The following is a 17,290-nucleotide window of genomic DNA, read 5'->3' as shown; positions in this document are numbered from 1 at the left end:
GATTGATCATTTATTAGTAAAGCAGCAGGATTTTACAAGTAGTATCAACTGTACAGCTAAGGAATGTAAAATGAAAAATGAGCACATACCACACAGGTCTCTCTCAAAAGAGTGGAGTTTTTTTCAAAGTTACCCAAGACACACCAGATGGGGTACACTGACATTTCACAAATAATAATAATGCCAAGATCAGGAGGATTAAGGAACTGATAGCCGGTGTTATCACCTACAGAAAGTGATCTGTAAAGTAATCTTAATATTTTATGGATTCTTAACCAAGTATAACCTTTCTAACAGCCTTTGGTTAATTCTGTCCTTCAAAAGCACTGCTACTAATTTACAGTCTATAGCCAATTACATCCCAAGAATAGGAAAGTGTGACAGCAAAGGAAATAAAGAGATCACAGAGATAACGATCTTTCACAAAACAAGATGATTCCAGATAAAAATCAATGCATGTAATGATATGACTTCTAAAAGTAAAACTAATTTACAGTATATATTGCTTAGGAACAATCAGTTATGTATGTACAGTAGTCATAAATAATAAGACCAGCAAAGAAACGTCTAAAGTACATGAGGTATGTTTTGCTATTTTGCTTTTTTTAACATTGAAAACTAAAAAATGTAAATGAGCTCCCATATAACACATTCACTTGAGTGCACAGTATAGGCAGCACTTGGTAACTCAAAAACAATAAGGATATATGTAAAATATTTAAATTGGGTTGCAGCATTACAAAAAAAAAAAAAAAAAAATCTCCCACACAATGTGACAACCTACAGATATATCTTCACACCTTTATGACGTCACATACATACAGAAAAGACAATGCACATGGGAACAAGAAAAAAAAAAGGAAAGAAGAGCATTTTCAGTCCAAAGTGTGACATTAAAAAAAAAAAAAATAAATAAATAAATGGAAAACTAGTGGACTAAACGTTGCTCTTAAAGTGCAATTAAACGCCTAAATAATTCAAGAGGTATGGTTTGCAGTTGGTTTCATTGTTCGGAAGTGCTAGACCCTGTCGCATATCACCGTCTCAACCACAAAAGTGTTCTCGAAGTGACGAATACTGTGGCACTTCGTCGTCTCACGCCTGTCGATGCCTACAAGGGAGAGAAAAAAAAAAGAAGCTTCGTTTAGAAAAATGTGTCAGCCGAACACGCCTACTTTCATCTCAAATCAAAAGCAAGTACCCTCCAAAAACAAATCCATATATGTACTCTTGAGGAAGCCTCGCTGCATCATTATGAACAAGCCAATGGAACACGGGGCGACCATGACAATGTAACACCGCCTCCTCCGCAGTGTGTGGATCAGACTACTACTAGTGAGTCATCCAGCTCTCAGGAAGCTCCCGAGCTGAGCCCACACACGCACACAGACATGACCATCAGACTGTTAGAGGAGGGTTTCTCAAAGGTTCACGCACACGTGGAAGGAAGCCCCTATTTGGATTGGTTGTCATCTCCATCTCCAGTGACTCATTGAAGGAATAATTTCACCGTCAGTGCTGGTGGCCCAGCACGTCATCAAACTCATCTCACGCGTATTAGTGTGAAAAGAGGGTGACAAGTTTAGCGAAAGTGACCCAGCGCTCCATAGTCACGTCAGACTGGCAGAGGGACACCCAATGCGTGGGAAGTGCGGCACTCACGTCGACGTTGGTTGCGGCGCCTCAGGCGGTACGTTTCTTTGCCATAGCAGAGTCGGTGGATGAAGGGGCCGAGCTGCCTCATGTTCCTCACCCTCCCCATCACTGTCATCTCCTCCTGGACAAGGTACGTCTGAGGAAGGTACGTCCCCCTCTGTGGCAAAGAGACAACGAATCAGACCATCGGAAGAAGGACGAACAGGAACATTACCCTCTATTGTATCAGACAGGAATTGATCTCTAAAGACACTTTTACAGCCTTAATGACCTTGACATTGACGAGCAGCTCCCACAGGCTCTGAGGAGGCATGACCACGGATGTATTCAACTCGGTGATGTAGCATTTGTCCAAAGCGATGTCATGGTAAGCTGTGAGACCCTGAAATCAAAAGAGTGCAAAAACTTAAAAATGTAACGCAATAAAATAAATCTTCTTGTCATAGCTGACATTAATACACTAGACTGAGTACTGACCCTCGTCAGGAACTGAGCCAAAGGAAGCATGCAACGTTGGAAAGTTTTAGTCCCTGATATGGAACCAGGAGATAACTGGTTATAGTACCACAATGGCCTGATGCCAATAGCACGCTGAAAATGGAAGTATTTTAACTTGTAATGCTCAAAAAATGTTTGCAACCATATGTGTATGATACGTCTGTACGTCGTTCAAATTGACCGGTATCCTTTCACTAGCTCCTGATTACACAAACGAGCCCATGCTGTGGAAAAGTACCCTGTATAAGAGTTGACTGTGCCCCTTACTCGTTGAAAATCGTGGATGATATCGGCAGGGTCACTGCTTCCAAAGCGGGGCAGAGGGACGTTGATCTGTTCATAGTTGTCTTTGAGGTAGATGCCGACATTCTCTTCGATTTCTTGATGGCCCCTTAGAGGAGAGAAGAAGGAGTCCTCAAAGATGACGCGGCAGTGGAACAAGCTGTCTTCGGGCATCTGCTAACAGAGTGCACCAGAGCTGAATTAGTATACAGCACCAAGTGTTAGTTGTAAGATTTGCTTTTTAAATTCTCTACCAATCAGATCCATGAAAAATACACGAGAAACGAGGCAGTGTGAACGGACCTGAGGTACGTAGTGGTTACGATAAATGCAGACAGAAGCCAGCACCAGTCCTGAGATGAAGATAATCAGGCCAACTACGAGGCAGCATAGGCCAGATGGAAAAGGCTTCTTGGGACTGATGGGAAGAACCAGTTGCTCCTGTGGAAGACAATAATTAATTAGCCAAGAGACAGGATTCCTTCTCCAGAGTCGTCATAACCGAGTCATATTTGGCAAACACTTCAAACTGTGGGTGTAAAAATCCAACTCATCATGATGCACTGACAGCTTGATCTCAATATTCAGCTTTTTTGTTGTACACTCTAAAAATTGTTATTGTGCTCTACTCACTTTTTTTTTTACACTTAAAAATACTGAGTAAATTAAAAAGCTGTGAAATCATTTAACTATACTTGATGATCTTGGTAAATCTAAGTAAAAAATATTACGTATATTCATCATTTCCAAATATTCTGAATGAAATTTACAAAACACATTAAGTATATTTCAAAAAATCTAATTTGTTAGGCAAATGTTAATTTAATTCAGTGAAATAAACTCAAATACTAATTATAAATAAATTATTAAATAATAATACATTTTTAGGCATTTCATTTGGTATATCCAACTCAAACAATCAACTCAATGTATTTCATAGATTTCATTAAGTCAGCATAGTTGTTTTTTTTACTGTAATATATACACTGAATTACTTTTTAGAGCGTACGTAGTGCACATGCTGACTCTCCAGTTTTTAGTTTATTTTCCTATTGGTACCGTGCATATCTCCAGATTCTTTAGCATGAAGTGAATGAGCGTGTAGGATGCAACTACCAGCTGTTTTCATTACAGGTTAATTAGTTTTTGATGAATTAATTGTTCTATACAAACAGCAGAAAAAACCCCCAAACAAAAACAAACTCTGCTTCATAATTGCTCCTCTTGAAAACACACATTTTGTGCAACCAACAGTCTATAAAACCCCCTAGTAAAAATAGTTCAAGAGCATTCAAATTAAACTTGTTAAATTAAAATTGTCAATGTTTTTCCATTGGTTTATTGCTATTAAACAACAGACCCAAACCAGTCCTCGATGTAGTCCAGTTTAAAGCTACCAACTAGATTATCTCTCCTTTTTCCAGATTAAGCCCATTTAAACTAATATTACAAATGGTTTTAAGACAATTAAGCAATGCAAAAACTTTCTGGATTAAACACTATCTGGTGTATACCTGTTTAAGTTATGAATCCCTGGGCACAGGTCTACTCTTGTTGAACAACAACTTAAACCCAGATAAACCAGGTTTAATGCAAATGTGCAAAATCTGCAAATTCTCAGGGGTTAATTCTAACGTGAAGCAGCTGCCAAACAGTTAGTCAGGCGAGGAGACCTCGCAGATGTAGGCCGGACTGAGCTGTGCCAGATTTCCGCCCAGGCTTTCAATCTGCTGTAATCTTCCTACTACTGTTGCTATGGAGCATGGATGCAGGAGGAGCAGGTTGTGCCAAGCTCTGACGAAGACGCGAGCACACGCTCGTCTGGGTCTATTCTTAGAGGCCTATTTCCACACTGCGCATTTGCTGCTAGTTCCTTGGCACCCTGAGTGGGAGTGAAATCAGAACAAATGCGTGGAGCAGGACTCCCTTGGCGGGGGCGGGTGCATTAATAGAGCTACACACACTACCTCTGACGTCAGAGCCCAAACCTGTCAGCCAGTCAAGATTCACACAATGTTTGAGATCACACGTTATACGTCAACTGACATATGACAAGTGATAAACATGTGTGCACAAGCGGTGGTTGCGTCACTATGTGTTATTCAGTACTTGGAAGGTGGAAGGGGCTCATGTGCCAGATATCTAAATGTGTACAGCCCCTGGGAAGTGTTCCAGATATGAACACATCCCAGAAAAACGTGAGGCTTTCTTGAACAATCAAAGACCTCGTCCTCCGCAAGACTTTAAAACACAACCTCAGTCTACGCATCATACGAGAGCTCGAGTAGAGCGCTGCAAGAAGAAGTCTACCTGAAGCCCAGGGAGCATTTAAGCATTTAGCAGGTTGTTTTTGGGTGTGATTTAAAGAGATATACAAGATTACTGGAGAAGTAGATTTATAGGAACCCTGTAAAATAAAAATCCAAGATTTTCTATTTCTCAAATCTGGTTAATTTGCTAATCCTTTTTACATTCCTTAAATCTTTCCTGAGCCATTGATCTAAATCATCCACATGATCCTGTTACATCTTAAAAGTTGACTTTCAGACCATCTGTCCATTTCAGCTCTCAATTAATTAATACTGCTAATTCTCAGAAAGAACGAACACACAGACTATATGTTTTAGTTCATCAACACTGAAACAATACCAGCCAAGTCATTTGGTAACAGATTAAGTACTTAATTATTTCAATTTGTATTTGAAAATGTCACTTTGAATGCAATAATATACTGATTAGTGTGTTTAATATCACTGTAAATGAGATCTAGTTTATTTTTTACTTGCAGAATATATTAATATTCATAAAATAATAATTGGCATATTGATGGCCAAAGCCATCCTCGTTATTTGCAGACTATCATTATTCTTTGACTAATGCAATGATAAATAAAGATATAAAAAGAAAACACTTAGAATAATTTGCCAAGAAATTATGGTAAATGGACTGCATTTATATAGCGCTTTTCCATCTACATCAGACGCTCAAAGCGCTTTACAATAATGTCTCACATTCACCCCGATGTCAGGGTGCTGCCAAACAAGGCACTCACTACACACCGGGAGCAACTAGGAGATTAAGGACCTTGCCCAAGGGCCCTTAGTCATTTTCCAATCAGGCTGGGATCTGAACCAAGAACCCTCTGGTCTCAAGCCCAACACTTAACCACTAAGACCATCACCTCCCCAAATTAATACACTTTGACTAAAACCCAGTTTTTGTATGTGTGTGTGTGTGTTTTTTTAATACCCTCAAAATTCCTTGAATTTAGCTCCTTTAAGCATCTCCCTCCAATTTATTCTGTATGTATATGTGATTTTTATTGCAAAACGTACTGGTTACAGGCATGAGAATTCCCCAAGGATCCATGAGTTTGCACAGAGACTGATATGCTGCAATTATGATGATTTCACATTTTGTGGTGCTGGATAAGACTTGCAATTTTATTGGTTGAACCCATTATATTTAAGCCAATCACAATAACTGTAACAATCGTCAAAAGCTACGTCATCCAAACGTGGCCATTTGCAGACGACTGTTACATTTATCCCGATTGGCTAAAAATAAACTAGGTTGACCAATAAAATTGCATGTCTCATCCGACACCACAAAACGCTACACTGATACCTCTGCATTAATCGTCAAAGGAAGGACACATGCCTCCACACAAACTAAGAGGAATTCTTTCAGCTGTTTGTGGTCTTAATTCAGTATTAAGAGCAACATTAAGTCCTATAGTATAAAAATCAGTAATATTTTATGTGCATGATTTTAATCACTATACCCCCAACCCACACACACTGAAAAACCTGTGTACGCCCCTGTTAAAAGTGCACGAAACAACTGATGTAAAAACTCATAAAAAAGGAGAAAGAAATAAAGTTACATAATAAACATTATAACACTAATCAACCCATACAACATTTTTTTTCACTGTGACTAAAGAAGTTCACGTCATAACATGTTCAATAACCTGGAGCATTTAAAACAAACAAAAACAAACAAAAAAAACCCTGCATTTGATATTTATATTTATTTATATTTGATATGCAACGTAATAACATTAAATGTAACAAATCCCTCTTTCCCTTTTTATTTTACTTTAATGAATAAATATTAAAGCTAACAGACCGCTCACGAGCCCTCGTTGCCATGGCAACACGCAGGAAAAGAAGCGAAGAGTGGACTCACGTGACCCTGAGGAATGACAAACTTGTCGTCGTCGTTGTCTTTGTCGGACTTCTGCGCCGAAGTCGTGTGGAAGGTGATCTTCACCATGTCTGCGCACCGTGTCGAGTCTGTTTTAGAGCGCTGCCTTCCTTCACGCAAACGGGAAGCTTTTATAGCAGCCGAGTGGCGTCGCCCCCGACACACAGTGACGTCACACCAGCGTCTCTCTGACGACAAACGCTGTGTGGGGAGCTGCCTCCGCCCTGTCAAAATAAGAGCTCCTGCCCGAATAAAAATATTTTACCGTTGGTTACTTTCTCCGTATTTGTTTCCACTTAACACTTATGTTAGTACAAGTTTATCTTTATTTTTTAGGCAAAGAAATGCCATTATATTCCGTCGTTGTTGATCTTAGTGCACTTATTGTGAAGGAAAGCTCCAGATATGGTAGTGCTTTCCGTATTTTATTTAAAGCTGCGCGTTCCCTCCACACTATTCATCCGGAAATATACAGGTGCATGTCAGAAAATTAAAATATGGTGGGAAAGTTACATTTGCTGTCAATTAATTCGGAAAGAGAACATTTTATACAGTCTAGACTCATTGCATATAAGGTCAAGTATTATTTTTTTTTATTTAACTTTTTGAGAATTAAGGCCTATGGCTGAAAGAAGGGGGTGGGGGAATCTCAAAATATTTGAATATTTCATTTCAAGTTTGAATAACTCACTATTTATGCAGCATAAATAGCATGAACCTCTCTGTCTGGAGACTGCTCACTGGACAGCTGTTCAGAAGACACTCATTGTGTAGGCTGTCAATGAGTGTCTTCTGAACAGATGTCCAGAAGACACTCATTGACAGCCTCCGCAAGGAGGGTACACCACAGAAGGTCATTGGTGAAAGGGCCAGCTATTCATAGAATGCCGGATCAAAGCATACTCATGGAAAGTTGACTGGAAGGCAAAAGTGTGGTAAGAAAAGATGCACAAGCAACAGGGATGACCACGACCTTAAGAAGATTGTCAAGCAAAGCCAGTTCAAGAACTTGGGGGGAACTTCACCAGGAGTGGACTAAGGCTGGAGGGAGTGCTTTGAGAGCCACTTAGCACAGATGTGTCCAGGAAAATGGGCTGTTTAAATGAGCCATCCAGCAGGAGATTCCATCTGCTGAAAAACTCTCTGGAGATGCTGATTTCCTTTTCCAGCAGGACTTGGCGCCTGCACACAGCAGCAATTCTGTGAGTAACTGGTTGCTGATCCTGGTATTGCTGTACTTGACTGGTCAGCCACCTCGTCTCACCTGAACTTCATAGAAAATCTATGAGGTACTGTCAAGAAGAAGGTGAGTGACACCAGACCCAACGATACAGACAAGCTGAAAGCTGCTATCAAAGGAACCTGGTCTTCCACAGCACCTCAGCGGTACCACAGGTTGATCACCATCATGAAACTCCGCACTGACGCAATAATTCATGCAAAAGGAGCCCCAGCCAAATATTGAGTGCATTCAGAAATATCCAGAATTTTTCACATTTCTTTGTTATAAATCTCCTCCCTTTTTTGGTGTCTGAGTGTGTGTTTGTGTGTGTTGGGGGGGTTGATCTTTTGAAATATTCTAACATTTTCAGATACTTTTTTCTTTTTATTTTTTTTGGGGGGGGGGGGGGGGGGTTATATGCCATAATATATCAAAATTGAAATAAAGGAGAAAAGGCTGAAATATTTTATTTACTGTATATGTAATGAATTTAGAATATAGAAAATGTTCACTTTCTGAAATAATTGACAAAAAAATTAAAGTTCTTCACAATATTGGAATTTTTTGAGATACACTTGTAGTGATCGCATTTTGTACATTTTTAATAATAAAGAATATTTTGATCAAGGCACCAAGTGTGTGTGTGGTGGGGGTGTAATTAAAACTGCTGCAGGGTCCCACACTAGGGAGCAGCACTGCTTTCCTCTTCTGTTCTCTTCATCCTACTTTCTCCTCTCCTCTCTTCCTATATTCTATTCGTGTTATCTGTATACTCATCTCCTCTCCTTTCCTCTATTCTCTCGCTGTCTCCTCTCTCCTCCTTTTCAGGTCTCTCCTTTTGTCTTCTCTCCGCCTCCTCTCCTCTGGTCCACTGTTCTTCTCTCCATGTTTTTTTTCCTCTTCCCTGCTCATCATGGGGACACTGACATTACATTATCATTTTCTCACCTTTTAATACATTTGAAAGTAATGAAATAAAGAGTGCAGTGAGAACAAAGGTGAAAAAACTGTATCCAGTACCAATCTGGACCTATGTCAGACCCACAGCAAATTCTGCTGAGTGGGTGTCCAATCTGACCTCAAACTAGGACAGAACACAAATTTATCTGATTGATTTTCCTGCCATTTATTTTTGTAGTATGTTTTTCCTCCCTTGTTTTTTTTTTTTTTTTTTGTATAGTTCTACTTTCTCCTTTCATCAAAATATTAACACCTGCTTTGACACGATGAGTGGGAGTTATAGGTGGGACCCTCTGTTAAATTTGTGGGGTCCTACGAGATTTACTTTGTAATGATTAATTTGCGAAGTTTATTGATGATTATGAATACATTTGCTGTCTATTTTTGATGCCAATACTTAGTTCTCTGTCATATCATTCAATTTTTTAAGTATTTTTTGCATTTTGAGTATATTTCAATGTTGGGGGGATAACCCCCTCCACATCAGTATATATTATGACTACAGCTTTGGAAGGCACACATGAAGATACATTGTATGCATCAGTAAAATAGAAAGATACTGTGGGTCCACAACACCAGAACAATAAATATATCAGTAACAAATCACCCACAGGAAAGAGGCTTCTCCTCTTTAGGTGCAATAAAGTATCTCATTTAATGCCCATACAGTGCATAAACAAAAATAAATCAAATGATCAGTTATAAAAAGTGAGCAACTTAGTCTTAAAAGGTAGATTTTTGAATTGTAAAATTGAATTATCTGGTCTGTTTATGTTTATGTCTGGTGTGGCTACAGGATTTCTTTGGGGGGGGGGGGGGGGTCGCTGCCCTATCAAGCCCCCACGCTGGAGCCTCACTTTCGAGTTGCATGTTATTGTCAGTGTGGTGAATTTTTCTCTCCAGATGTGACTGCAGGAGTTGGAGCAGTTTGGGGACAAAAAGAGCGCAATTACAAGTACACTGAGGGGCGGGTGCGAACTTTGCGCGCACTCGCTGCAGCCAGTTCATGTATTCATATGCAAATGAGCCGTCATATATACCAGCACAGAGCTCTGGAAACGGCAGACTGGCCATCTGTCCTCCTAACGGTTCTTTGGGTCAGCGGGCTCCAACATGGCCCTCGTGCGTAAAGGCGCAAACGGAGCGATCAGAGGCACGGAGGGTCACGGAAACGGAAAGGTAAGACGAGTAGGAACGGCGTGCTTTTTAAGTGACAAACTGATAGAAGATCTGAAGCCAGTGTGGGTCTCTGCTTTTTGTCAGACGAGGAAACCTCTGGTGGAGAAGAGAAGAAGAGCGCGCATCAACGACAGCCTGCAGGAGCTCAGAGCTCTGATCGCAGACGCAGACGTAAGACAATCGGTCGCACACCTGCAGGAGTTACAAACTCACAATTAGTGTGCTGAGTGTTTGCACTAAAGCAGCTTTTCTTTTTTTGTCACTTGATTGCAGCTGCAGTCGAAGATGGAGAATGCAGAAGTCCTGGAGCTGACAGTGAAGCGGGTGGAGGGCATCCTGCAGAACCGTTGTCAAGGTAGACTAGGACATGTTTTATTTATATTTATTTCTAGGAAATTTAATAGTGACATAAAACTTTCTATATCTCTTTTTTCCAGCAAAAAAGTGTTGCTTTTCTAATCTGTGCACCACTTGCTTCAGTTGATTGTCTTATACTATTAAAAGCAACTTGCAGATACTTAAAACTCTTTTGGGAGACTGAATCCATTATAACAAACAAGTCATTAATTATGTTTTTTTATATAAGTCACATGATTTTAGAGTTTTAGTGTTGTTAAATTTGGGGTCCAAATTTGAGGTAGTGTACTGATATGCTACAGTATATGTATTTGTATGTTTAATTCATTATTTATAAAGGACAGGGCGCATGATTAAACATTAATGACATGCAAATGAGCCACAGTTAGATAAAGAGCCTAATTTTCATCTGTTGTCCCATCCGGCTGCTTCAAGTTGGGCATCTTAACATGAGAAATAGAGAAACAATTATCCTGCATGAAGCTGAAATTCCTAACACCATACAGTTCAGCTGAACCCGAAACTCTTTTTCTTTATCACAGCACCTAAACACATCACCTAAGATATGACTCAAAAAAAAAAAAAAAATTGTTTGATGGATTGCAAAAGTTTCAAGTATCAGAAAGTTGATTTTTAGTGGCTTATGAGAACAAACAAACTGAACCTACAATCAGAAAATGTAAGATATAAGACATTTTTATTGGGGAATTCATAATGCAGTCACCTTTTGCTCACTAATTTTAACTCCAGCGCCCACGCCCATCCCTTCAGCTGTTCCCTTGTTTTGCACTCGTGGTTGCCACAGCAAAAACAAGGTGGATCTGCATGTTGATTTGGCACAACTTTTACACCGGATGCCCTTCCTGATGCAATTCCACATTACATGGAGAAATGTGGCAGGGGTGGGGTTTGGACGGGGAGCGTTCCACACTGAAGCCAAGTGCACTAACACTTCGCTACCCACCACCTAGTCTCACTCTAAATTCCGTGATACCATCACAAAATTTTTGAAATCACTTTTATTGACACCATGGTAAACCTTGCATGAAATGGGGTTGTTTCCATTGTATAAGTCACATTTATTTATTTATTTTTTTACTAGTTTGGGAAATCCTGCCACTTCCATTCTGGTGCGACTTACATACCAAAAAAAATCACACATTCTTTAGTGATGATGATAATAATAATAATAATATTAATAATAATAATAGTAATAACTAGCGAGTTGCCCGTGAGGATCCACAGGCTCTAGATTGACCCAAAATACATAAATATAACAAATTGTACCAAACAGAAAACGTCAGCTGTCCCCAGTTTCTCTGTGATCGAAACCATACTCACGTGTAAACAGAGGCCACTTGGCTTTTAATACAGAGATGATTTACTGCCCCCTGCTGGAATGGCGTGTGAGTCCGGAATCATCAACATCCATTGTTCACCTTTGATAGCTAATATCCCTAATTTCTCCAAAATATTAGTCCTATCAACTTTCCATTTTCGCTGCATTCTTCCGTGATCCAAAATACATAAGTGTACCAAATGACAAATGTCAGCTCTCTACAGTGTCTCTGTGATTGAAGCCATACGCACACACACAAGCACACAGAAGTCATTTGGCTTTTAATATATATAACAATAATAATTACTATTTATGTACGCCTTTACTAGGAATCAAAGCACTAAACAAAATGCACTCCAATAATATAATAATAAATAACAATAATAAAAAGAACTCCAGATCAATGCACAAAATCCCAAATTAAAAACGTGAGAATACAGAAAAAAGTGTGATTTATACTCCGGAAAATGTGGTATATGCTAGATTCATATCATAGAGTATATTTGTATGAAATATTAAAACAAAGTGCCTGAGACTTAAAAGCTGATGTACTTGATTTGTTCACAGGTGATTCCAACATGTTTATCAATCATTTCAGTGTTAACAAGTGAAGCAATTTAATTAGGATTTCTCCTTTTGAGTTATTAATTAAATCTCATTTATCCAGATCTCTTAAACACATCTGCAAATTAATTAATTTTATTTTATTTTTAGGATGCACTGGATAAAATATTGTAACTTTTCTATACTGGAGTTTAAAAAAATAAACAAAAAACACAATCTTTTTGTCTTTCCAGGGGTGGACGCTGTGAAGCGGGAGGCGTGTGAGCGGTTCGCTGCAGGTTACATCCAGTGCATGCACGACGTGCACACGTTTGTCTCCAGCTGTCCAGGAGTTGAACCGACGATGGCTGCGGAGCTGCTGAACCACCTCCTGGAGAGTATGCCTCTGAGCGACCAGGAGCACCTCCGCGTGTCACTGCCGGAGGTCACAGAGGGTCCCAGCAGTGAGAGCACTTGTTCTTAGAGCGTGTCCGTGTCTCCGCACACTTTGACCTCCTCCAGCGACGACTCCGACCTGGACCTAGACACAGAGGCCGAACAAAGCCAGGTGTCTTCTGCGGAGGAGCCAGAGAACCACGAGGGGTTGAGTTCGGCTTCTTTACTGCACTCCAAGTCCATGTGGAGGCCGTGGAAGATCATTTAGAAGAAATATAAGCCGTCACATGCTTGTGTGTTATAGGACAATCCAGTGGGATAGACGTTTTTAAAGTTGGTGTGCCATGCTGTGAAAAAACAGCTCTTTGTGGAACTATTCTGGAGCTTAATCAATAGATAATAGCATTTATTTTAAGGAATAAAGAAGTTTTTCCTCAGGTATCTTAGGTTCTGCCCTCAGTGAATGGCTTTAAAGAGACCTTATTCTTCAAAACAGAGTTTCTGATTTTAAAAAGTAAGTGGGAATAATATCTAGAAGTGTGCCTAAGGAAATTTCATTGCTTTAAGTTGAAATTTTAGACTTCTGTGACATATGTCACGCCCCATACGCCAGCAGCATGTGTGGCATTTTACCATGAAATACAACAGACTATAACCAGAGCGACACTCGGTTGAGTGCATACAACTGCTGAGGTCCTCACCTTTGATCTTGATCACTTATCTTTGATCATATTCCTAATTATTGATCCAGATTGCTGAATGTGGATCCTGATCACTGTACTTTGATCTTGGTTGCTGAGCTATAACCCTGAACAGTGAACTTTGATCCTGATTACACTTTCATCCTGATTTGCTGACCTTTTATCATGATTGATCACCCTTGATCGTGAGTTTTGAACCTGATCACTCATCTTTGATCATGTTCCTGTCATTTTATCTTCATCTGTGTGTATTTAGGTCCTGGTTGCTAAAATTTAATCCTGATCACTGACCTATGATCCTGATCATGATCCTTACATCTGAGTTTTGATCCTGATTGATCATCTTTGATCCTGTCCCTGAACTTTGATCTTTAGCTGTGTTTACTTAGGTTCTGGTTGCTAAACCTTGATCACAATTGCTGACCTTTGATCCCAATCACCACTCATAAACATAAGTTTTGATCCTGATCACTCAGCACTCATCATAGCCAGTGACCTTTGATCCTGTTTCTTTTACTTAGATCCAGACTGCTGGACTTTAATAATAATTTCTGACCTTTTATCCCAGTCTCCAAGCTTTGATCCCAGTCACTCTTTTTTGAACCTGAGTTTTGATCCTGGTCACTCATCCTTGATCATATTCCTGACCTTTGGTCCAATTGCTGAACTTTGATCATGATTCAATACTATAATCTTTAACACTGAACTTTCAACCTGATCATCTTTGATCGTGTTACTGAACTTTGATTCTGATTGCTGATTGCTTTGATCCCATGATGAGGAACAAAGAAATCAAGATCAAAAATTAGCGTTAAGCATCAAAGTCACCTTTTATGCCCAACTTTTATAGGTTCATCCTTGGTCCATGTTCTGCTCCGTCAGTGGGGCTCATTAAAGTAGGATCTCTATTTTTTGTATAATCCTGCTGACAAACAATCAAACCAACAAACAGATGCTGGTGATCCCATAATCTTCTTGTTGGAAATCTTTTTTCTTTGTTGGATGCATCATCATGTGGCTGCAAACTTTAATATGTGCTGTTCAGACTGTTATTCTCATACTACAAGCAGTGTACGAACTCACTTGTCTGCTGTATATATTTACTTGTTGACTGGTCTGTTTAGCGGAAACCTGCTCTCTCTTAGAAAGGAATGTGTCATTTTTATTTATTTTTTTTTAATTTAGAACTTTTATTTTTGTATTTCTAAATGTTCAGTGCGTCAGCTATATCCTGTGTTTTAATAAACCTCGTTTGACAGATCTTCTCTTTCAAAGCACCACATTTCACACTCAAGGATCCCACGAACCACCCACAGCCATTTTCCACATATTAGTTAGAATTCTGCAAATGTGGACCATTTGTGCAGAGCCCTCAGCACATCGTAGGCATTTGTCAAGTGTGAATGAGCAATTCACTCACTCCTTATATAGGCCGAGCTTAGGAACTGACAAACATTTTTTTTAAATAACTCATCGTTTGATGTTCACACGCTGCTGTCAGTTTATCCGAACTATAATCTATACTGTTATAGATTATCATCTCGTGGGGTTGCAAGAAATATTATAATAATTTCATTTATAATAATATCATGTTGCCAGATTAAGAAAAGTGAATTTAGCAGGATCACTGAATGAGCACTAGCTTTGCATATTCTCAAAATCAATGTGGCTTCAAGCATTTCATTTACACTACGAAGATAAAAAATATATTGAATGCATTATTATGCATACAAATGTTTGTAACATGTTTGATCACATATTGCACATTGCATTTAAAAAAAACAAATCAAATGGGAAAGAACTGCCAAATAGCTGGAGTTGTAAAAGCTTTCTGAAGGAGTTCACAAGACAGAAGAAGGTTTTGAACCTGTGCTGAGCTTCAGGTTGATATGAAACAAACATTAAAAATCATTAGTGGTGTTTTGCCAAGTCATATTGATTATTAGAAATTAAACAAACTAAAATCAGGACCAAAGGTCAGAGTGTAACATAAAGTTTCTTTACGTTTCAATTAATTTCAGGGTTGCTTTCAGGAGTTATGTATCAAAAATATAAAAAATAAAAATAGAAAATCAGTTGCACATTCCCACTAGTTGAAAGTTTTCAAATGTCCCCTGCCCCAAATATAAAATACTGTGCAAAAATATTAGGCACCCTGATCGCCGCACCAATTCATTTAAAAAATAGTGTTTGATGTAGTTGACAATAGAAAGATAGATGTCAGAAGAAAATCTGATTTAAAGTCACACATTTTTTTCCAACAATATTCAAAAGTGATATTTTTTCCCAAGTTAAAACCTAATTTGCAAAGCTATTTTTTCAATAAAATTTTGATTTAAAAACAAAAGATTTCTTTATAGATGCTTTCCTTGTGGTGACTGCTGCTGCTGCTGATCAAGAAGAAAATGATTAGAAAAAGATGGTAAATAAATAAATGTTCTACATTTATATAGCACTTTTGCATCTGCAAGCTCAAAGCACTTTACAATGAAGCCTCACATTCACCCCTATGTCAGGGTGCTGCCATGCAAGGCTGCACATCAGGAGCAGCTAGGGGATTAAGGACCTTGCCCAAGAGCCTTTAGAAATTTCCCAGTCTGGCTGGGTTTTGAACTGAGGATCTTCTATTCTGAAGCTCAGTGTTTAACCACTAGTGTTTAACCATCACCTCCCCGAAAAACAATTTTTCCATCAGACAACCATTGTGATTCTCTTTGGGAGTGACAAGGATGAACAAGATTATGACTGAACATATCAGAGGAACAGCTCAGGTGGGATGGTTTGGAGAAAACGTCAGAGAGGCGAGATTGAGATGGTTTGGACATGTGCAGAGGAAGGATTGAGGGTATATAGGGAGAAGGATGCTGAGGATGTAGCCATCAGGCAGGAAGAGAAGAGGGAGGCCAAAGAGGAGGTTTATGGAGGTGCTGAGGGAGGACATGCAGGTGGATGGTGTGACAGAGGAAGATAGAGAGGACAGGGTGAGATGGAAACATTTGATCTGCTATAGCGCCCCCTAAGGGGAGCAGATGAAAGAAGAAGAAGAAGACAACCTAAAATAAATTAAGTCTTGTAGTTTACTTATAAGGACTAATGTAACAGCATTAGTAGATTAGCACAAGTTTTAAATATTTTACACAAGAAATATTGCAGACAAACAAGACTGCACCAATTACAAAGCGTCCCAAATAAATAATGTAAAATAAACTCCATCATAGTGTTAGATAAGATAAGATAAGATATGATAAGTAAGATATGTACATGTGTACGTGTATAGGTATGTGTGTGCATATGGGTATGCGTGTATGGGTGTATTTGTATGTGTATGTATATGCATATGCATATGTGTGTATATATATATATATATATATATATATATATATATATATATGTGTGTGTGTGTGTGTGTGTGTGTGTGTGTGTGTGTGTGTGTGTGTGTGTGTGTGTGTGTGTGTGCGTGTGTATATATATATATAGGTATGTACGTGGGTGTGTATGTATATGTGTGTATGTATGTATACGTGTATGTATACATATTCTATTTCTACCTCATTTCTCATGTCTTGTACTGTTACAAGTATTATTATTATTGCTTATCTTCGCACACGCTGTTTGATGAACATTTTCCTCTACTTGCACCCACCTTGTGTGTTGTCTTAAGAGCTGACGTAACATCTGAATTTATCCTCTGTGAGATCAATAAAGTTTATCTATCTATTGTCTATCTATAAGATAAGATAAAAAATTTTGATCCCGCAGCAGGGAAAAATCACTTGTTGCAGAAGCAAGATTCGTATTACAGTAAAGACAAATATTTACATTAAAGAAAGGTGACTAAAGTATACTGTGATGTTTGCTGGTGGGTGCAGAAATACTGATGTGAACAGATTATGTGAAAAACAGAATATAAGGGTGATTCTTTAACTACGGGCACCATTGGCCTTGTAA

At 38.9% G+C, this 17,290-nt stretch overlaps 2 protein-coding genes across 2 annotated transcripts; one reads left to right on the top strand and one right to left on the bottom strand.

The window, feature by feature from the left end:
- Window positions 1-457: 457 nt before the first annotated feature.
- itm2cb (integral membrane protein 2Cb) lies at window positions 458-6,769 on the bottom strand. Its single transcript, XM_034182677.1, has 6 exons — window positions 6,628-6,769; window positions 2,740-2,877; window positions 2,422-2,613; window positions 1,928-2,038; window positions 1,663-1,813; window positions 458-1,111 (listed from the first exon to the last, which is right to left on the bottom strand). The coding sequence occupies exons 1-6, from the start codon at window positions 6,712-6,714 to the stop codon at window positions 1,020-1,022; spliced, it is 771 nt and encodes a 256-aa protein (XP_034038568.1). The 5' UTR covers window positions 6,715-6,769; the 3' UTR covers window positions 458-1,019.
- A 3,022-nt stretch (window positions 6,770-9,791) lies between these two features.
- hes6 (hes family bHLH transcription factor 6) lies at window positions 9,792-14,602 on the top strand. Its single transcript, XM_034182678.1, is given in 4 exon segments — window positions 9,792-10,006; window positions 10,091-10,177; window positions 10,280-10,361; window positions 12,500-14,602. Coding segments are annotated over 4 exon segments (645 nt in total). The 5' UTR covers window positions 9,792-9,940; the 3' UTR covers window positions 12,910-14,602.
- The last annotated feature ends 2,688 nt before the right edge of the window (window positions 14,603-17,290 follow it).

This window comes from Thalassophryne amazonica, chromosome 12 (genome assembly GCF_902500255.1).
Source record: "Thalassophryne amazonica chromosome 12, fThaAma1.1, whole genome shotgun sequence".
Taxonomy (NCBI): domain Eukaryota; kingdom Metazoa; phylum Chordata; class Actinopteri; order Batrachoidiformes; family Batrachoididae; genus Thalassophryne; species Thalassophryne amazonica.
Note: the sequence above shows the minus strand (reverse complement) of the source record. Positions and strands in the feature narration are given on the sequence as shown.

Bases quoted from the DNA above. Each gene is read 5' to 3' on its own strand.
- itm2cb (XM_034182677.1), bottom strand. From the start codon at position 6,714: ATGGTGAAGATCACCTTCCACACGACTTCGGCGCAGAAGTCCGACAAA. The intron at 2,878-6,627 runs GTGAGTCCACTC...TGTCTTCCACAG, and splicing joins TTGTCATTCCTCAGGGTCAC to GAGCAACTGGTTCTTCCCAT. The intron at 2,039-2,421 runs GTAAGGGGCACA...TTTTGATTTCAG, and splicing joins TCATCCACGATTTTCAACGA to GGTCTCACAGCTTACCATGA.